Source organism: Argiope bruennichi, chromosome 6 (assembly GCF_947563725.1).
Source record: "Argiope bruennichi chromosome 6, qqArgBrue1.1, whole genome shotgun sequence".
In the NCBI taxonomy this organism is placed as follows: domain Eukaryota; kingdom Metazoa; phylum Arthropoda; class Arachnida; order Araneae; family Araneidae; genus Argiope; species Argiope bruennichi.
Window position 1 is genome coordinate 81,916,347 of NC_079156.1, and position 22,728 is coordinate 81,939,074.

A 22,728-nucleotide genomic window follows, 5' to 3' on the forward strand; every position below is an offset into this window, starting at 1 on the left:
TCCGATTCAAAAGGATCTAATAACAATTTAAGAATTTAATTAGTTTGAAACAACAATCTCTCTGCTTGACTTTATCTTCCATTCGAACATGTTAAGAAAAAGCGTAACATGATAATACTATAAATTCGAAACAATTCACTAACAAAAATGAAAATTTATAACTTAGTTTTGACAAGCAATTCATAATGTTATTTGAGATGAAATATAATACTCTTCGAATAGAATTTCTTCAAAACAATAGATTACTTTTTCCTTTTCACAATTATGTCGTTATTAAGATTTCTTTAGAAAAATATATATATCAGGTGACTACGTTTTCAACAAAAATCAAGTATCATGCGAGGGATAAATTTAGATTACATATGACTTCAGTTTTCTACTCTGTGAAGCATATAAACCAGTCAAGCAATTAGTTGACCTGAAAAGATGGCATTACGTATTGCTTCACTGGATCCGCAGCTTTATTCAGAAAAAAAAAAAATCGTTCGCTAAATAAAGGAAAGAAATTCTAGAAACTGTGTAATATTACTTTCATGAATATAATGCAAACATAATGTCAAGTAAACACAGTGGAGAATGCGAAACGAAGTATTTCCAAAGCAAATAAAAACTCTTTTCTTTATGCATTTTACTTGAATTTGAATTGACTTTATTGGAGCCAACTCATGGTCTCATGAGACGCATAATTCAATTTAAATTTGAATTTCACTGTGTAACTGGCATTTACCGCTCGTGACATTCAGAATAATTCTATCTGCTTGAATAGATTTCTTTATTTTTCATTTGGTATTTTTATTGGGAATTTAATTCAAGTTATTAAATTACATTTTTCTTTGCTTGGTTTTAATTTGGTTCTTAATCTATGCCTAGTTTATTTACTATTGCCTTTTTTTTAACTCATTCGTTCTCTTTATAATTAAGAAAATAAGACTAATACAAATTGTACTGGCATTATTTGAATTTATAGTATACTTGATTTTTTTGAAATTATGCAAAATATTACTTTTAATCTATACTAATAATAATGATGAATACGTGCGTTGACACTCTACGGGTCAGATAGTTTTACATATAACTACCAAATATGTAACATATATATCTTGATGGATTTCAAAAAATTGCACCTAGGAGCAATTCTTTTGAAATTTTAATTAGAATTTAATTGAGAATTTAATCGTTTTTCTGTAATAACTTCCAAAAATATCTTTGCTCAAAAGTAAGTTTTACACCGCTTCAAAATTTAGAAAATTGTCTTTCTAATGATATAAATTTAATAGTCGCGAAAATGGTTCTGAATTTTAAAAATTTTTAAAGAAATATATTTTGCCAGATTTCCAACAACAGATTACATTATTGTCCTGATATTCAAACCATTTTCATTGTTTCATCCAATATTAAGTCGCATGATTTTCTTCCATTATTAAAAGCTGAAGAAGAAAGATTCTCTTAATATCTGCATTCACAAATAAATAAATAAAATAAAATAAAATAAAAAAATAAAAAGTGAAGTCAGGTTACTAGAAATTTAGAAGGTAAATAAACCGGCATTTGCATTATTAATAGTACTGTGATTGGATGGATCTTCATTTGAGAGTTTCAAGTATACAATAAACAGAGGTTAAGCAGTGTGATTAAAATAAAAAGGCTTTTATGTCTGATATTTTGCATAATTATGAACATGAAGTTATAATCAGAAGGTTTAAGTAACATTAAATATAAACAATAATGCTGGCGAAACATCGAGTTGCCAAGGGCGACTAGTAAATAAATATATATGTCAATTAGTTCGAAAATTTTTTTGTCCAAAGATTACCATCAAATTTCAACTGATTATATTTTTAATTATTCAGGATCGTTGCAGTCAATAAATTTTGGGTCAATGAAATTTTTCAAAATTATCATTATTAAGGATATAAACAAGCCACAATGATCGAAACGCAATTTTATCTTATAACTCTATAAAAAATTTTTTTATAAAAACCAAACTAATAGTATTAAAATGCTACAAGCAAAGATAATTTTACTAAATGTAGCCAATCTGATCGATAAAATTTTAAAACTGCATTTTGTTAAAAATTAAAATTGAATCCAATTTTAATTTAACTAAAAGATGCAGTTTGCTTATTTAAAAATTTTTCCTTCACCAACTATAAATTAAGCTTCAAATATTCCGAACTTTGATATGAAGGTGTAGATTTTAATTTCTCAATACAGTAGTCTGTAAATCAAATATTGTTGCCACTTCAGATGGAAATAATTTAAATTTATTTATTCATCTTTATTTACTTTCTTCATACAGTATTCCTAGAGTTTATTTAATAAAGCATTTATTTAGTATATTATTATTTAGTAAAGCTGAATGTTATATTTTCAGTGCAAATACGCTTCAATTTTTTAACTAACTCAGTACGAATTATTCTGTCCACAATTTAAATTATATCATGCGTTTCTTTAAAATTTTTAAGAGTTTTTTGATAAATAACTTAATGTGTAGTTCGAGACCTTTAAAAATGTCACAATCTTGTTCTGTTTAATATACCTACTTTTCATAGCACCACTTGGATGTTAGTTTTTCTTTTTTCTTTTGATAGCATACATAATTTTGATAAGATACATTCACGATAAGTATTTTTTCACTCTTTAACTTGTATGTAAGAGAGATGAAACAGTACTAAACAATTTTTTGACAAGTAAATAAAATTAGTAGAATTAATTAATTGATGCGTATATAATTAACTTACGTAATATATCCATGTGGCTATTCTGTTTCCAGTACCCAAATGTGCAAATCCGTCTGCCTCTCCTTTCTAAAAAATAAGTATCAATATTTATAATTGAAAATAGATAAATTTACTAAAACCGATTTTTAAAAATGCAATTTTACTAGAGTATGAATAGTATATATTTTAGTTTTAATTATTTTCAACAGTTTAGTTTTTAAAATTAATAATTTACTTTCATTCTCTTTTTCTTTTAAATTCCCCAATAGATGGAGCTATTGGTATTCCACCAAAATTTAATCTTCAAAAGCGAGTGTGTAAAATTTTGGAATTCTTATTATCAGGAAGTCAATTCCTTCTTCACAAACATGAAAGGAAACAAATTAAAGTGCTTAAAAGGATTTTACGGCTTCAATTCAAGAATCTTGCTAAATAAATATTTAACGCAATTATGTGTTGGTGTATCCCATTTACATAATTTTTACTGAAAGTTTGTGTTTATATATTTGTTTGATTACATTTAAAAAAAATTTAGATAGATAGTTTATATAGAAAGAAGGGTCAGACGCTAATGAAAGCAATTGTTTCGTATAATACTAGAAATGATGATATGGTAATGGAACACTAAAAATTACTAGAAACTGCAATGATCTCATCATATGCTTAGATGATAATAGAAGCCGATATAACGTACTCTAAAATCAGTTTTAGAAAGAGATTCTGACACACACACACACACACACACACACACACACACACACACACACACACACACACACACACACACACATATATATATATATATTATATTTTCGCCTTCCATAGACCTTTTTAAATGCTTTCTGAGCAGTTTGGTTTAAATTATTTATAAAACTATAAGATGTTTTAATGGTTTGAGTGTCGAGAAATGTGCCCTTTACAAAAACTATGCAAAATGTATATAATATTGTTATTACTGCATTAAGTACAATAAAAAATTATATAAATATTTTTTTGGATCCCCAAAATTAACACAGATTTTTTTAACAGATAATATTCATTAACCGAATATTCTTTGTGTTTTTCGGTTGATGCCAAAATTAATACAAGCTTTAAAAGCACAATGTCCAAAATCAGAATAAGAGATTCAAGAATAAATCAGCCAAGAATGTTGCAAAACTTACCTTCTTGAAATCATAATGTGGTTCATAGTGGCCGCCAATTCCATAATTTATAATGTGCAATTCTTCCGCTGTGCTTGTTTCGAGTCCTGTTATATCTTTAACCACTTGACTAGCGTGTGCTATTCTCGGATGAACTACGTCTTTTAACCAAGCACTAAAAATAAATTAATGACATACGAATAAAAATTCATCCTTGAGTTGATAGGAGTTATTCATTTTGTTATTAATGGCCAACCGAAATGAGTTAATCATCAAACCTATTATTGGTCGCTCTTTCGAATGCCCTGATCAATTAAGATCCGCCTTTCGTATTTCACGCCGTCATGGCTTCAGTTTGAAGAGATTCGTGCCAAGCATTGTCAAGTGACAAATTTCTTATTGATCTGTAAGTCGTTCTGCTAATTTCTTAGCGTTACATATCTGTTTGTTACCTATCTAAAAGTAGTGTTTCAAGGGTCCAAATTTATGATACACGTCAGTCTGTAATGATTTGACTGTCGTCAAGGGACATTTAACAAATATATCCTTAAGATCGGAAAATGAGCCTAAATTTCTCTCATACTTAGCTTACATGTAGATTGATGTATATTTCAGTTATATAAAAAAAGTTTTTTTCTATTTATAAAAAAAATGTATTTTTTAACATTTTTCTTATGGTGGCGCATGTACTGTACTCTTATATTTTCATTTTCTTTGTAGGTTCGGGTACGGTTGCAAACCACCAAGCAACTTAGAATTTCATTACATTTCCTCTGATGGTGGTTATCAGTCTCTCATCGGATTTCCTAAAATTTAATTTAATTGATGCATTTTAAAGCCTCAATCAATATGCAGTGGTCTGATGCATTGCTAATTACTATTAGCAATAAGCAATTAATATATCCATGGATTGTCCAATTATTATGCATTGAAAGGAAAGAAGAAAAGCGCTTCAAATTTACTCAATCAATTCCTGCTTCAAAAAGATATGTTGAGATTTCGTTCCTTACCCCGTGATATGCTAGTATAACAAATATAATATAATAATTGCAACACAGTTTATATCCCCCCTCCCTCCATTACAGCAGAAAGATTAGAGACATGCAGTGGTGTGTTTAAACTTTACCATTCTTTCCTGAAAAATGGTTGTATTTCAACCTTGGATCGAAATAAAAGTGCAAATAACTTCAATTTTATATTTATTACTCTAATTGTGAGGAGCTTTCTCTTTTATTCGACAATCAAGTTCTCATTTTATTGATACAATCCACTCAAATTAAAGAGAATATAAAATGATAATAAGACTGTACCTCTGTTAAACACAATTAGAAATAACATTCCTAATTTATATTTGCTTATTAAGCTTACCCAACCAAAATTTTAATATTTCGCAATGAAAGAAATACTATTATTTGAATTATTTTTATTATTAAATGGAAGTGAAAAAAATTGCATGCCTGCTTGTCAGTGTATTGTCTCTTGGTATTTATTGAATTTTCTTCCCTATGTTATTTTTAAGTTATATATCCCTTTGTTATGCTTAATTGTTTTTATTCCCTATATTATTGAATTTTCTCCCCTATCAAGGAAATAATAATAGGTGGTTTGCAGATACTGCACTAAGAGACTGCACTAAATATAGAGTAGTGCATATGTTTTATGTTGCCACGCTGAATTGGTTGAAACAGTGTCGCATAAAGTATTATTTGAAGATTGATAATTCGATATGGCAGCTAAATTTCTAGAATTTCTTGTTTTCCAAACTAGAATATTTTTGTTCGAATTGCCCTTCTATAGATTTCCGATTAATGCTGCAAGTTGTTATACCATCAGCTGATAAGTTCAATAAAAATAATAATTTAAAAGTATTTCATATCAACTAGTTTATAAGCAAAATACTAGAGTCAATAGCACTGAAAATAAGTGCACAGTTTTTTTTAATAAATTGTTTTTATATTTGTAAATCAGGGTGTTTGTTTTCATTTAATAACACCATTTATGGATGTTTACAATGTGTTGAAAGAGCAACAAAACTACGGATCGTAAAATTAGGAATATATTATAGACTTCTTTATCATCGATAAGTGTTTTTAGATAAATCCTCACTATAATTGATTTAGCTTTAATTTAAAAAAAAAACGATATTTTCGTAAACTTAAAAATAAAATATTTTCTGAAAAATTAAAAAAAACAATTATTAAAGTAAAAACTGAAAAATTTGATGAATGACTTAATATTCAATATGAAGAAAAATTTCATGATGATTAGCTTTACCAGAGAAGACAAAAATTCTATTGAGTGAGAGTGGAACGTATCTAAACTTTTTTGTTAAAATATATGTCTGCTTTTCATATTTTATGGACTGAAAAATTATATGTTCCACCTTTACAAGTACAACAAAGAGAGGACGGAGTAAGGTTATACAGAAAAAAGTTTGGATTGGATAGATAAGTTTGAATTCGGAAATACATCAGAATAACATTCATTTTTCTATTGTAAGATTTGATGTTATTAAGGGTGCATTAAATTTTCATTATATTTTTTTAATTTTATATCGATTTCGTTCAGCTTGAAAGTTTTCCTTTATAGTGTATTTTTTATCCATTTTTCAAAAGAGTAAACAACTTACCTTTTACTTACTCTGTAGGTAGCTGTTTCCAAAACACCTGATTTCGGATTGGTAACGGTTGCCCTCTCAAGCTAAATCAATATGACAAAAATAAAATATAAATTTAATATATATATATATATATATATATATATATATATATATATATATATATATATATATATATATATATATATATATATATATATATATATATATATATATATATATATAATATATATATAATATATATATATAATATATATATATATATATGAATTATTGTAAAATATGCCTTGATTTAAGTATTAATATGCAATGGAATAATGAAAATTTAACGAAAGGATTTTTTTTTGTCGTGTGACTATTTTAAGCCAAATTTTTGGCAGTAGTTTCTGAGGGTAAAGACCCCTGAGCACCCGAGGGCAGAAGTCTGACTTCTAACTCAAATGAAGTTAGCACACACGCACTCGCTTGCACAACCCCTTTTTACAGGGGGCTCATTCACGCACCTCACAGAGAGAACACAACGAAGAGAGCAAACATGCCCGAACCAGGACTCGAACCCGGAACGCTTAGATCAACGAAAGGATTCTAAGGTAAATAATATTTAAACGCAAGTTATAAAATTTTGTAACAGTTTTATCAAGAAGGATTAATAGTTAAATTAAGACTGAATAGCAGATAAATGAGCAAATATAGCTACTTGATATAGTCGAAATATATATAACAGAGAACAGAGAATATGGTATATGCGTTATTCCTTTATTTTAACATCAACATCATTTAACGGTCAAAAACAGTATTTTTAATTTCCAAACCCTAACAGCAAATAGAATTTCATAAAACAATTTAGTGATAGTATCAATGTTTCTTCATTCTGCTTCCGAATCCTACAATAATAGTGACTTGATTATCAAGTTACAATCACAAACGACTGCTCCGACTCGCCTGGAAGTAATGGGGAAAACCTGAATGACGGGACGCGGTTACAGCATAGGTAGGAAATAGGATTGATTTCTAAAGGTAGTCACCGGCCATGGTGTAACTCTTCCAGTAGATAGCATATCCCGTCATCGGTAAGAGGTAGCCGACTCCATGCCATTACTGCATTCATATCGGAAGCTTCTCTTCCCCAAATATGAGGTACCCCTAGGGGGGATACTATCAAATAAAAAGAGTATCAAGCGTCGAGTTTAGTAAATTGAGTATTGCCTCTATTAGTCAATTGACGCTAAACATTTTTTTGTAACTGTTTAAATGACAATTTTAACTTTATTTTTTATTTACAGTTATTTTTCTTCATTATTTGCTTACTTACTTTCGGTCTTTAACAAGAACGCCGCATGGAATTATTCATAAAATAATTTATGTAAATATTTCTTTCTTGCGAACTCAGGAAAACAAGTTATTTGGCTATAGGATTTGATAATATTTACAGCAATTCATCTTCATGTGATTTCATTATCTATCCTAAGCAAATGAATGTGTCTTGATTTGAGTTTTCTTTTTTCTGGTGGTTAAAATGTGAATTTCAGTTGTGCTGTTAAATATTAAGGAAAGAATGAAATCAAAAAATTTAGCCTGCAGATGAATAAAAAAAAAAAAAGGATTTCAAAAGCGTTAAAAAAAAAGGCGAGAAAAAAAAGATGTTGAACATGTTTTGATTTATACGGACTACTGGAATGTTAATGTTAAAGAGAACTTTTCTCTCTATTAAAAAATCTGAGTAATTTTTTAAAGATATTCATTATATATAAATTAATACTTATTCACTTCTTCCCCGTGATCTGAGCGTCCCGGGTTCGAATACCGGTTCGGACATGGTTGTTCTTCATCTGTGATCTATCTGTGAGGTGTGTGAATGTGCCCCCCTGTAAAAAGGGGTTGTGCAAGCGAATGTGTGAGTTTCATCTTCATATGAGCTAGAAGTCAGACTTCTGTCCTCGGGTACTCAGGGGTCTTTACTCTCAGAAGCTATTGTACCCCCTTTCCGTGGTAACGCGGACACGACATCATCAATACTTATTCACTAACTTAAAATAGATCTTTTTCAGGAGCAACAAATTTTATACTGAGTTGATGCAATGACAATTGAATTCTATACATTACAGCTAATCAATTAAGCCAATCAATAATCATTTTTTTCACACTAATCGTTTTAGGATATACAATATCCATATTAAAATAAATAGAATTTGCTTGTGGAACCGGGGAGGTTTAAGTGATAATCTTTTTATGAAACGGTCAATGTTTGTGAACAGGGGCAGAATCTTCTAGTATAAAAATATTATTTTAAGTTATTATTTAGAAATAACAATAACATAAAAAAACTCAATTAAATGAAAAATATGGTCATCTGTTAGAATTATTAAATATGGGTGGTTATCAAAATAATGGAAACACCTGTGAATAAAAGTGACATTTAAGAATGCGCTTCTGTCCCTTCAGTTGTAATTTTGTTCTGATCACTTGAATTGCAATTTTGTTCAAGACGCCATTCGATATCGAATAAAGCAGCAGCAGATCAATTTTGTAAGGGCATTTTTGATTGTTTGAGAACTTTGTAAGCGATTTCTAAGCATATATCTTCAACCAGTATCAACGCTTTCTTATAGATTTATGCTATGAAATCCATTGTCATATTTGAATGCTCTTTGCGTATTTGAAGGAAAATATTCCAGCCATGTGCGATTTATATTTCTCTCATAATTCTGTTGAAAATAAAGGATTGGGGTACATACCAGAGGTAGAGCTATCTGCTTGAAGAGCTCTATGTCTTTATCTGAAATGACGTCATGGAACATGCAGATGAAAGGATCTAAGCTCAATATTTCTTGCTTGACCGGTTGCAAAAGAAGATAATTATTGTTGTTAGTCGTATATCGGCATTTCAGTCGACTCTCCTCAAGATAGGACTGAAATAGAGAAAAATGTTCGTTTTAATGGTATTTTTGATATGTGAAAACTATATTATATAACTCTATCTTATTTCCTTACATACGTAATATAGAAAGAAAATATTGTAACTGAGAAAAAAATATCTGGCTTCAAGATTTATAACTATATAAGGTTAATTAAAGTTATTCGGAATAAATTTTAATGACTGGACCACCACGACAGCATTGACAGGAACTCAGGTTGAATCCTAAGGGCTATCACCGGCCACGGTACAACTGTTCCCATAGGAAGCAAGTCCCGTCACCGGAATTAGGTAGCCGCTTCTCATAATTTCTGTATCCACTCGGGTGGCGAGAACCAACCACCATGCCGGAAGATTGTGATTCTCATATAAGGTGCCCCCTCCCCCTGATAGAAGGAAACAACTATATAAATTTTTATAACATTAATGCGAAAAGAAGTGAATGGAAAAGCGATTACAAAATTCAATCCTCACAAACACGAAACATTTCCTGTTTGCGTAAGTAATTCAAATCGCTTAATATTAGAAAAAGTAAGAGTAGTAAGAGGAAAAAAGATTTCTTTACATCTGTATCTATAAAATGCAAGGATAATTAGTATAAAAAATTATCAAATTAATAATATATAATTACTCGAATGTGCTCCCCTCTGCAGAGCTTTTCGTAATTGTCAAATGCAGGTATAAGAGCTCTTTTCAGAGCCCGGAGTGAGTGAGAATCGTGTTCATCTGATTCTTCGTATTCGCTATAATAAGCTGAATAATCGTCGTAATCCTCTTCCGAAAAGGCGGTATCTCCTTTTGTGTTCAAAACGCTTTCGTAATGGAGGAGGTTGTCATGGGCTCTTGGATGTGTTGGAGCTGTAAGAAGATAGATATTTGATGTTAAAATAAAAATATTAATTGCTTTATGTGTGCAATGAATTTCTGGTAAAGTTAAAAATCGTACTTACCTATTGCGAGTAGTTGACGGGTGATTTTAATGGCATGTTTAACATTGTTTAGCTGAAAGAAAATGAAAGAAAAAAAAATTGGGTGGGTGTGGTTATTTTTTGTTGTTGAGATAAACAGGTATATTAACAGGTTGCAACAGATGTTGCATGAATCGATTCCATTAAAATTGTGCTTTTCAGATGTTAACTTAAATATGGAAACAGTTATTTGATGATGATTTATACTATGTATAAAAATTTTGCATTAAACATATAATAACATATGCATTTCGTTACTATCAATACATCCAGAAAAAATTACTAATTTTTCTTTTTCGTATATTCATTTAAAAATTTTCATAGAGAATGTTATAGAATGACACATCCAGAAAGAATTAATTCCACCTCATAGCTTTTTGAAAAAAATTTGTCATCTGCAATTGTTTAAACAGTTAAAAATACTAATAATAATTCCTCATAGATTAATAAGCATAACAAATATTTTAAGGACAGTATAATTCATTTAAAAGATTTAATTTTGCCCTTTTTATATTAAATTTTTGGACATTTTATATAATATATATTTACATCACATAATTTTGTGGTTGAGTTACTTGGATATTTTTTTCATTAAACTTTAATATGAAAAGAAAGCTTTTGAAAATAATTTCTTAATATTTTATGCTTAACAAATATTATTACAAAGTTCTGCATTTAGCAGTTCGTTTTACCAATAAGGGAATCATAACATTAATTTTTGAAAAACGTGTGTGCATAATAAACCTAAAGAAACAATAAAAGTTAAACTCACATTTAGAAAGAAAAAAAAAGAATTTAAAAAAAAATTTTCTGTTAAATTTTTTAAAAATAGTTAATTCTTAAATTGTCATATTCATTAGACTTCTGTTATATTATAAGTTATTCACTTTTAAGAGCTTGCATCATAAAAAAGATCATAAAGAAAGTTGTTATTTAAAAAAGTACTGATAAAAGAGATGCTTCTATTAAAACAAACATTACTCATTACTCATCCTTTTTTGAACATAGCTTGCACTTTATAGACAAAAAATGGACTTTAAAGAATGCAGTCTGCCATATATGAAACAATCGAATCAAACATATTATGGATATACACAATAGACTCATTTAAATTTGACGTACATATTTTAGCCTTACAACAGATAGAAATGTGGGTTTGGAAAAAATCTAGGCTTAGTTACGTTGAATAAATAATAAAAGCAATATATTTTTTCCCTCTTTCACGAAATATAAGAATAGAAAGTATTACAATCGCCAAAGAATCCGATCTCATTATATTTTATTTCTGTTCCAGAAAAAAAATAATCTATTTTTAGAATTATATTGATTTATATGTCTTTGAACACGATATCTCGAACTTGGAATGAGCTTTGAGGTTGAAGTCTGGCACACGACTTTTATAATTAGAATTGGTACTACGTATTAACCACGCCAACGAAATTCGCCAAAAAAAGTTGCCTATGATTGCGCGCATATAAATTTTTTCAAAACTAAAATTTGACTGTGTTTGCTAATGACTTGCATTTGATATGTCAGCGTTCTAGAATTTTAGATTCAGACAAATATCTAATTTTACTTCGAAATCTAAGGCCAGATTTATTTCGGCATCGATGTGTCTGTTCAGAGAACAGGGAGATTGCAATTTAAGTCCCTCTTTCAAAATACTGAGAAAAAGAAGAACGACTTCAAATTTGAATTGAATATACTTCAAGAAAGGGAAACGGTATGGCCTTAGAACATGCTCCTCATATTGTATCAGAGCAGCATGTCAGGAGTCTGTAAATGAAGAAATGCGCTCTGCTTGTGAAGCTCTTTTACAAGAATGGTGAGTGTGCGCTGGCAGTTTTAAAGAAATACTGGCCAGTAAAGGGTATGAAGAAAGGCTGTTATCCGATGAATGCTGAAGAAAATGATTAAGAATTCGAAGAGGCAGGTTCTTTTGGAATGAAATCTGGTATAGGGAATAAATCAATTGTTTCGACGTCAATAAAAGATATAGTCACAGCATTACAGGAAGGAACGACCAGTAATGTGCAAATGTGAAGTGCACAGGTAATTGCCCGATCCTTAGACATGCTTGTGAATATGTTCCATAAAATTTTATGCAATATTCTGCATTGTTATGCATATAAAATTACCCATGTTCAGGAGTTTCTTCCGGCTGATCTACAATGAGACAAACTTTTCTTCTAAAATTTCTTACTCTCTTGAAAGGGGGCAATGAATGACCATGGAACATTATGGACAGACGAAACTCATTTCTATCTCCAACGCTTTGACAATATAGAAAATTGCAGGATATGAACAAAAGAATATCCATTCGCACATACACCAGTGCTTCTTCATTTGGCAAAAGTAATTAGGTAATGCGTGTTGACGATATCCTTTATTGCAGGGCAATTTTTTTTTCGAGCAGATGGTTCCAGAAGGTTCCGTTACTTGTATCGTCGATAGTAAATGCTATGAGAGTCTTTTGCGCAACCAGATCATTCCAATACTTCATCAATATGCATGTCTGAATAAAATCATTTTCAAACAAGATGGCTATGATCGAAAGACTACGATATAATTGCTCAAGAGGCATTTCGGAAAGAATATAATTATGAGTCGCCATTTTCCAATAACCTGGGCTTCAAGATCACTAGAACAGGTTCAGTGGCCCGATTGCAAATTTAGCTGAATTGAAGGCACGAATTACACAAAGCATTCACAACGTGACGCTGAGACACTCTGGTGTGTTATGGAACATACTCTTCATCAGTTTCAATTTGTGACGAAAATCGGTGGGCAGCAAAATGAACATGTCTTACAAAAGTCTAGCGATAATTAATAGGCATTTTCATTGTTGCTTTTGATACGGTTTTTGGCCACGGATAGTTAAAAACCAAATCATTATGTGCTTTTTATGCAGTTTTTTGACCTAACTGTAATTAAAAACCGATTATTTCCATCCATTGTGGTATGACCTTGCCATGGTGGATGAGCTTTTCACTAACAGTGCAACATCTGTTAAATGGCTCGGAAGTCATTTTTTTCAGCCAAAAATCCGAAATATGCAAGTCATGCCAAAGTTATAGTATTTTAATTCAAAATGTTACTTGTAGTACAATCCGCTTTTTCATTATGCCGCTTACATCGCCATCTATTGATACACTTTGGTAGTTTGGAAATTTTAATTATAAAAATTCCATACAGTTGAAGGGGAGTTTATTTTTCAATTATTCTTTCAAATCATTTGTTCTAAAAAATTTGCATCCGGGATCCAATTTTTTTATATATAATCAAGCGCCCTCTTTTAATGGTAGTAAAAATATTAAATAATAAATATCGAAATATATTATGTGCTATTTTTAAATTGTACAGAATTGTACAGAATATTGGACTATATTTTAATTTTAAGTGAAAAATACATTTGAATTTCTGCTCTTTTATCCATATCTATGTGTTTCTTCTGTTATTTAATTCCGTCTTAGTCAGTGTTAAATCAATTTTTGAAGGAAAATGGAAATTTTTAAAGAACAGTTTTCTTTGAAATCTAACAAAACTGATCTTACTTTAAACTGTTTAATTACTAATGTTATTTTAAACTGTTTAATTTGTCAATGTGATCGTTCAAATGAAATATTAAATATGATTAATTTCAAATCTGTTATACATAACCTGATATTCACGTGCCTTAAAGAAAATATTTTCAAATTTTAAATTCAAGTAAAAGTATTCAGCGTTATTATTTTAGCAGTCTTACACCTGCTCTGATTACACATGCACGCAATTTTATTATTAGTAAAAATTAAACACTAAAAAAAGAGATCGAATGATTATCCCTTATGCATGTAATGGGCAACATTAAATTATAATAATTTGAATTCCAAAAATTTTCAAAATCATTACCTTAAATGCACAGTGTGCCAAGAATTCCAATATTGATGGTTTATTTGCAGATTTTAGCTCTTCTCTTTCAAGTCTGTCGAGCGCTTCTTCGAGCCATTGAATTGCTCGCTTGTAATCTTCTAAAGCAACGGCCTGATATCCAAGTTGAAAGCAATCTCCAGCTAGGAACATTCAAGAAATAAATTATTCGTTTGAGAGTTAATAATGTAAAATTATTAAAACAGAACAAGTGCCATGAAATTGTTGATAGCATTTTAATCAATTGCCGGGAGTTACGGTTAAAAGGTTCAAACAATCACTAAAAATTTTGGAGAATTAATCTTTTGGGATTTTTTAATCGAGTGCAGATCAAGTTTAATAGTTGGCAAATTTCATGTTTTTAATTACTTTATAAAAATGCGATAAGGAATTCGACTGATATTTTAAAAGTTACTCCACACGTTTGGATCTCTAATTAAAGATAATTTTATAATTGGTCTTTAAATAAGAATCTGTACTTATCTTATATATATATCCTAATTTTTATTTTAATTTAGCCCATATTAAATTAATTCTAAAATGTTCTCTTATTTCCTGATTCAATTCCATCTATTTTTATTTAATTAATTCAACAAGAGTTCTAAAATTGCTGACATCGGCAAGTTCCCACACTCCGAGTGAAGGGATAAAGAATTGTCAACCTAAAGGAATTCTTTTTAAAAGATCCCTATAATTCCTTTACCTAAATCGACACGTGTTCGAAATCCCTATCAAAATCTCATAGTGTGTAGTCACAGGGATAAATATTTTTTTCCCTTTTTAGCTTTCTTCTGCTCTTGTGTCACACTGTGAACGGACATGCTTTGTCTGGGCTTCTTGTATTATGCCTCCTAGGATGGAATAAAAGCGAACTTAAAAATTCAAAGTGTCTTCTATCTCTTCGGCCACGAAAGTGCTCTTATATATATATATATTTGAAGAAAAATATACTTTTTACTTGGAATAAGCATTATTGATGATCTTCACATAGTTTTTCATAGATAGACATAAACTTTGGTAGAATATATAGAGTTTCGTATACCTGTGAATTCTAAAGATCTTGATTTTGCTCCTTCGATTTCGCCTCTAGCTAATTGAGAAGTCTCCAACAGGTAAGTGTCTTGCAACCTTAGAAGAGCAGTTGCAGCCCCACTTAAGTCTTCTCGGTCAGGGAACAGCAAACCGGAGTAGGAGACGTTTTGTACCATAACTGTGTGAGTGGACAAAAGAACATTTTAAATATGCTGAAACATTAATTATTCATTAAACAATGCGGAAACCTCCTCACTTTTCAATATGAATAAAAGTTTTCAAATAATACATTTGTGAGACGATTCTCTAAAACATTAGATTTCAATTTATGGAAAAAATGTTAATTTCATATCCTCCTAAACAAATAGTAATGTATTTATGACATCATCTTATTTTGAAAATTTCGTAACATATTAGATGTACAACCTTGTTGTTGCCAGTCCCCCACCCCTGAAATTTGAGGCTTTACTCTTAAAAAGTGCTTATGATTGAAAATACTATTATTCACAAACTATTACTTTTCTCATTTTTCTGGCAGTTGTCAGGTACCATCTGGAAAGAAACGATGTCTCTTTTGAGTCAGTCGATCTATTTTTGGTCTTCTTCATAGGAATGGAGCATTCAGGCCGTATATCATCGATCGAAACAAATAGTAGTCGGAAAGAGCAAAGACTGGAAAGTATTGCGTGTGGGATAAAAGCTCTTATTTAATCATTTCCTAGTATGTTTTGACATGTGGCCGAGCATGGCCTGGATGGAAGGTAACATTGTTGTGTCTCTCTTGGTACTGTCGCTGTTGCTCCTTCTATGCTCGGCTCAAAAATTGCATTCGATACCTATCTTCAAAGCACATATAAATTGCATTCGATACCTACCTCCAATGAGAGATCCGTTCGTTTCAACCCCTCATAATATATCTCACCTAGCTTATCCCACCATATGCAAAGCATAACATTGGCACCATTGGCATCTGTGTGAAGCGTCGAAAATACTCACAGCATATTCTTTCACACTGACTACACTCACCATAAGTATTTGAAAGCATTCGATGCGCCTCAATAGCAGTTTTCTTCAAATACAAGCAGAAAACCAACATTTTCCGTAAATGATGAGAATTTGGCTCAAAAACAGACGTCTTCGATTGATAATAAATTTGTGATACAAAAACAAATGCGCTAATGTAGCGTCACCGTTATGTTGACAGATGTCCAAGTTTGCTTCGTGACATTTTTGATCTACATATTTCGACCAGTATTTACAGCTGTAGCCATCTATCGAAAACGGCGAAAACAAAGTTGTACACCTGATAGTTTAAATTTTCTTCTTGGAGTGTCTAAATCTGCAGTGGAATATTTTACTTAAAATTCAAAACTAGCTGATAAAATTTTTAAGATCTGAGGATAGAAATTCACACAGTGATATATAAGGTGAATATGTGACTTCGAATCCCCGTTTGTTGAATTTTTTAACCAAAAGTTTCTAATAGAAAGAACGTTTTATGGAAAAAGTTATTCGTTAAACCAAATATATGACTTATTTTATTATAAAAGAATCAATGCAGATTCACGTGAAACAAAAGCATACAATCAATTTAATCTTTGAAGTCAAGCGCTCCTTGTAAAAGGAGAAAGATCGTGACCTCAATGTACAATATCAGGCAACATTCAATAAGATATTAGACGTTATGTGTAGTTACTTTCGTCATACGTCTATAACTTTATAATAATTGATTTCTTTCAGATGATTTGCTTTCGAATAGGGCCGCGATGGGTAAGGTCTAGGCTTCCTATTCAGAGGGCTTCTGGTTCGAGACCCGATTCCACAGAAGAATCAACGTGTAAGTGGGTCTGGTGCACGTTAAATCAGTCGGGGTCAAATGTTCTCACACTGTATGGCGTGGAAGCTTGGAGAGGGGGATGCCAGCTCAAGTGTCATCCTCGCCATCTGACCGCGGTAAAAAATTACGAGGTCCGTCCCAAAATAGCCCTAGATTAAAAATAATGATTCATCTCTTTATGGAGAAATTAACAATAAGATTTTTATTTAATGAACTATCCTTGTCTCTTCAGTTTTGTTTCTTTCTAAAGCAAAACAGTTGTCTATCCTCGAAGGTTTTATACTTTAAATAAAATGGGTTGAAATCGCCTTTAGTATGCCTTTTCTTATAGACCATTCGATTATGTCGAAATGCAAGAAAGGTTCTAACACAACAAGTTAATTAAGAGTTATAAGTGAAATTTTTCAGCTTAATTGTTTTAGTTGATGTATTTGCAACCATTCAAGCGGCATAATAAATTTTAACCTAATTTAAAAACGCGCTTTTTTTTCATTATCTTGAGAAATCACCCAAACAGAAATGAAACCATTTCAGGTGACTCAGATAGTGTACCTTCCCAATGTATTTGAAATTAATCTCACATTTTGCTACTTTTTTTCTTCTTCTGCAACATGTTCAATGGATTCAAAAACTAAATTGCCGTAACATATTTGACATATATGTCAAATATGAATATAAATTTATGTGTATAATAATGAATATAAATTTACTGTGTCATTTTATTTTCAAAAGCGAACGAAAAATAAAGATTGTCCCCAAATATCAAGGCAGGTCATTATAATCCCCCCCCCCCCAAAAAAAAACGCCTGCTAATAGTTTTTTAGTACAGTTCCTTTATGCATGCCTTTTGACCCCGGGGGGGGCACCTCGAAATGAGGATGAGATGCTTCCGGCATGGTGGTTGGATCTCTCCACCCTGGAGGGTACACTAATAGGTGGGGGATCTGACTCCTCCCATCGATGAAGGGACGTACTTCCTTCGGGGAGGGTTGTACTGTGGCCAGTGACGGCCCTTAGGACTCAACCACAGTTCCCGCCAATGTTGCTGTTGCGGCGGTCCGGTCATTCAGTTTTATGGTTTAAATCCGTGTGCCTTCGCGGCGGGTCGGAGAGTTAGATGGTTGACTTATGCATGCCTTTTTGTAACAGGAATATACGATTTCATAATATATTAAATCATTGCACATTACCTTTGCTAGTAGCTGCTTCTATTATACGGTTTGTGGTCTGCCAGTCTTCTGACAAGCGTTTCACTAACAGAAATGCATTAATTGGATTGGTCAGGAAAGATTCTTCATCCTGATTTGCTGTCTTGTACACCTTTTCAAATTGCTCCTTCAGCCTGTGAACAGAAATATGAAATCTATTTTAGTTGCCTTTTTTCTCCACCAATTCTATTAATTCTACAACATAACGATGGTTTGAGAAATGTTTAATACCCGATGCTAATAAGGTAGAAAGTACAGCAAAGAAGAGACTTTAGGATTTATTGAAAATCTTTTATAAAAAATTTATCTACAAAAATATTTACAGAATGTCCACTCTCATTGGTGCCCATTCGCCAATTTTTACACCATAAGAGAAAATTTATATTTCGATCTAGAAAATTACTTTAAATAGCATAAAGAATTTATTTTATCTTGTTGGAATTAATAAAAGTGTCAATGGAATGAACTGCCATTTGAAATTTCTTACACATCCAGTTTTATTAATCATATTTTAGCGAAACATTCTTGAAATATTAATTTCTTTATATGTTCTCTGCCACGACTCATTCAGAACATCCATCTAATTACATGATCATTTTTCTGAAACTTGCACTGAAACATTTGAAAATTCTTAGATTTGAAAGCATATAGAGAAATTTAGAAAAGAAAAAAACTGTACTCTTATAGAAATTTTTCTTCCATTTTGGTATAAAATTCCAATATGGTGATTCTTCCACGATTTTGCATTCAGAGCTTATTTCTTATGGCAGCAGAAAACTTTTATTCAAGAGCTAAAGAACATAATTCAATCTCTCTTCTGGATGAAGTTGTGAATTATCAGTATTTCTGAGAAATAAACTGTACTTTTTAAATACTAAATTTCTAAAAATATAGTGAAATATTTAGAGGAAAGAAAACTATGCACAAAAGTTATCCTCTTTATAGATTCCTTCGACAACGAAGCTAGATCTCAAAACCAAATTCTCTTGAAATAACAAAATTTATATTTATTATTAGTAATAATATATTTAAAATATTTTTTATGGCAACGATAAGGAGAAAAATCCAACGAAAATCATTGGAAAAAAAGAGCACGATTAAAATTGATAAAGAAGTTGCATTTCGAACATAAAATGTTGAACACTCTAAGAGGGTGAGAAGCGAGATTATTTATTTTAATAAAGGTAATAAAATCTTCTTATAAAAGTAAAAAAAGAACCACCAAATGATTGCATTTCGATTGATAGTACAAATTTACGAAAGAAAAAAAAATCAATAATTAATTTCTTTATTTTCAATAATTTATTCCTTAAAAGTAAAAAAAAGTATTATAGTATAAAAATAAAGTTTTAAAATAAGTAAATAAAAAGTAAAAAAATAAAAAATACATTAAATAAAAATTTTTTTTAAAATGATTCCATTTGAAATTATAACACAAATTTACAAAAAAAAAAATCAATAGTTTATTTCCTTAAATTTAATAACATATTTAATATATTCAAGATATGTGGATAACAGATAAAAATTCCGTTGAGATTTTTAAAAAAATTATAATTCGTCATACAAATGATTTTACTATTCCTTACCATATATTTTTACAACTTGCAAGAATAATGTAATCAATATAGAAACAGGAACAGGAGTGAAATAGGATATGGTTTATCGTATTTTTGGCAGAATGCAGAACAGAAAAATTATGAAAAAGTTACCTTATAGTATATTATAATTCTTGCATTTCAAAGAAAGACACTCAAGTAACTACTTCGGACTGTGTAATTTCTGTCGCTTTATAAACAGAAAAACCAAACTTCTACAATTGTTGGAAAAGTTTCGTACCTACACGCTTCATCGAGTCTATTTATAAATTATTCAGTGGCAATTTTATTTGTCTAGAATGTCTTCAACACAGAGACACAAGATTTTGCAAAAAATCTTCAAATTTTTGCAAATCGTCTATTGCTGATTATGGTAATCTAGTTTTTCGAATATTTGCCTCGTATTTTCAATAAATTAGATGGTTAGAACAGTGACACAGATACTAAAATGTTAAAACTATGCAAAAACCCAATTTTTTTTTTATTGGAATCGGCAGAAGTCGCCATTTAGTGTTTCAAATTTTTCTCCTAAAAAGGCCTGATCCATTGCACATTGCCAGACGGATCATCAAAAACAGAAATTCATTTTCATTTCGAACTGACTATATTTTCTTAACTTCCCATTAAAAACAGTAGGATCCTGCGTGTTACTCTGATCACGCAGTAAGCAAATACTTTTAAGGAATAAGCACATTTTTCATCTTTGTTTTTCAATCATAAGGAGCTGTTAAATGTAATAAAATGTATTTGGATTGTTCCTCTATCACTTACTGCTTTACGTTGTCAAACAAATGCAGTAAAGCAATTAAATGCACTTGAATAAAAATGCCAGACAGCACAAACAAATACAATAAAATGTCAAAACGTTTTCTTAGACATACAACAGAATATTCTGCTTGAGAATGGTAGATGCTATTTGTAACTTCTTCGCTTTGCATTTCCTAATATTACCTGTTTAAGACAGTTCAAGGTCGTAAGGATTTTAAATTCTTCGTTTAATTTTGTAAGAATTGAATATGCTTTTATGCGATTGTAGTAATAAAATGGCTCTAAAAAACAAACTTTATTTATTATTTTTAATTTTTAGATAAATTTTTTATTTCTGTTTGATTCAAAATATTATGTATTTTATTAAATATATTGTATATACTTGAAATAAAATAGTAGCAAGTAGTAGGACTAAATCAAACCTGTTGTGGATTCAGGTTCCATTAATGTAAAATGGACGCATGTATGAAAAATTCGAAATGGAGATTGATTAATGTATCAAATGGTAAAAATACGAAGACATACGGTTGATAGCAACTATGAAACACACTGGCAATCAACTGTTCTTTGGTGATATTGGTTATATTTAATTTCAGTCAAATCGATAGGCAATTAGTTAATCGAATCAAATTCAGTCATCGAGTTTAGATATAACTGCATATCCGTGATTCCCTCAAATTTTCATTAAATCTGTACTATTTTAATTCTTTTTTGTCCTGTTTATTTTATACATGAAACTTCCCAATACAGATCAGTTGTATGGCATCATATTGTTATTAAAAAATTTTAATGTCCAATACATCGAACTTCTAAATTTCATGCTATAATAAGTTCATTTTATTCGTCTTTTAAACTACACATACTAATCAGAATCCTTTTTCTTTGGCTTTTAAAAAGGAAGAAAATCACGTGATAAAATATTTGAAGAAACAATAAAAACGATTTGATTTTCACGGCAACATTGTAATCTATTATTGAAAATCATGCAAAAAAATATTTTTTTAAATTGCCAAAATTTAAGAAAATTTTTTACGACTATTAATTTAGTCGAAAGGATAATCTTTAGTTTTGATATTGATGAAATTTTGATGTAAATGAAAATGGTGTAAAATTTATTTTTGTTCAATAATATTTATAGTTTAAAGTATGCAATAAAATTTCAATTATTATTCTTCGGTAAATGATTGCTATAATGTGAAAATGCAGACCTTAGATGAATGTGTTAAAGCTGATATTTTTTATATTTTGAAAAGTCTTTTTAATGGATTTCAGCGTCTTGGTAAAATAGATTATTTCACATTTCATTACGAAGAATTATCTTTTATATTGGCCGGATAGTATGGAGATTCGGATCGTGCATACGTCGCGAGCCGGAAAATCGAGAGTATACTGTAATTGTCTTAAACACTTGTGCACATTTAAGGTACTCTTTGCTTTATGATCTTCCATTTTTATTTTTCATAGGTGTCCTTTTACTTATATTAGCTGTTTATTTATATGCTTACTTATATTTATATATTAATATAAATATAATTGCTAACTTATATTTAATTGATCACTTATATTTACATATATCCTCCAAAACCTTTAACTTTATGGTAATGAATGCCTCAGAGGGATATGGGAATAAAAAGCTTCTGGTACGGTGGTTGATTCTCACTGCCCTGGCGGATACAGAAATAGCGTGGCTTTTGGCTAATCCCTAAAAATGTCAGGGCGTGCCTCCTGCGGGAAGTGTTGTACCGTGGCTGGTGATGGCCCTTAAGACTCAACCACAGATCCGTATCTGTCGCCATGCTACTACCATTCAGACCTTTTCGTGTGCCTTAATGAGGGTCTGAGTAGTCGTTTGTAAATATATTAAGTGATGTCGAGTAATTTACTCTTTTCAAGTTCCCATTTCTATCTGAAGAAGCGATTTTTTTAAATGCTTTGTTTTTCATTTTTATCACTCCCCGTTATTCAAAATTCTCATAATTATTATTATGTAATTTTTGTCCAATCTTTTTATTTTTTTT

The 22,728-nt window shown here is 30.5% G+C and overlaps 1 protein-coding gene across 1 annotated transcript in view; it reads right to left on the reverse strand.

The window, feature by feature from the left end:
* LOC129972916 (prolyl 4-hydroxylase subunit alpha-1-like) overlaps positions 1-22,728 on the reverse strand; it is a 49,367-nt gene that overhangs the window by 14,603 nt on the left and 12,036 nt on the right. Inside the window, exons 3-11 of the mRNA XM_056087236.1 lie at positions 18,330-18,481; positions 15,313-15,480; positions 14,253-14,413; positions 10,344-10,395; positions 10,025-10,251; positions 9,215-9,388; positions 6,492-6,562; positions 3,884-4,037; positions 2,742-2,807 (exon numbers count right to left, since the gene is read on the reverse strand). Coding sequence (XP_055943211.1) covers positions 2,742-2,807; positions 3,884-4,037; positions 6,492-6,562; positions 9,215-9,388; positions 10,025-10,251; positions 10,344-10,395; positions 14,253-14,413; positions 15,313-15,480; positions 18,330-18,481 — 1,225 coding nt within the window. The remainder of the gene's footprint in view (positions 1-2,741; positions 2,808-3,883; positions 4,038-6,491; positions 6,563-9,214; positions 9,389-10,024; positions 10,252-10,343; positions 10,396-14,252; positions 14,414-15,312; positions 15,481-18,329; positions 18,482-22,728) is intronic.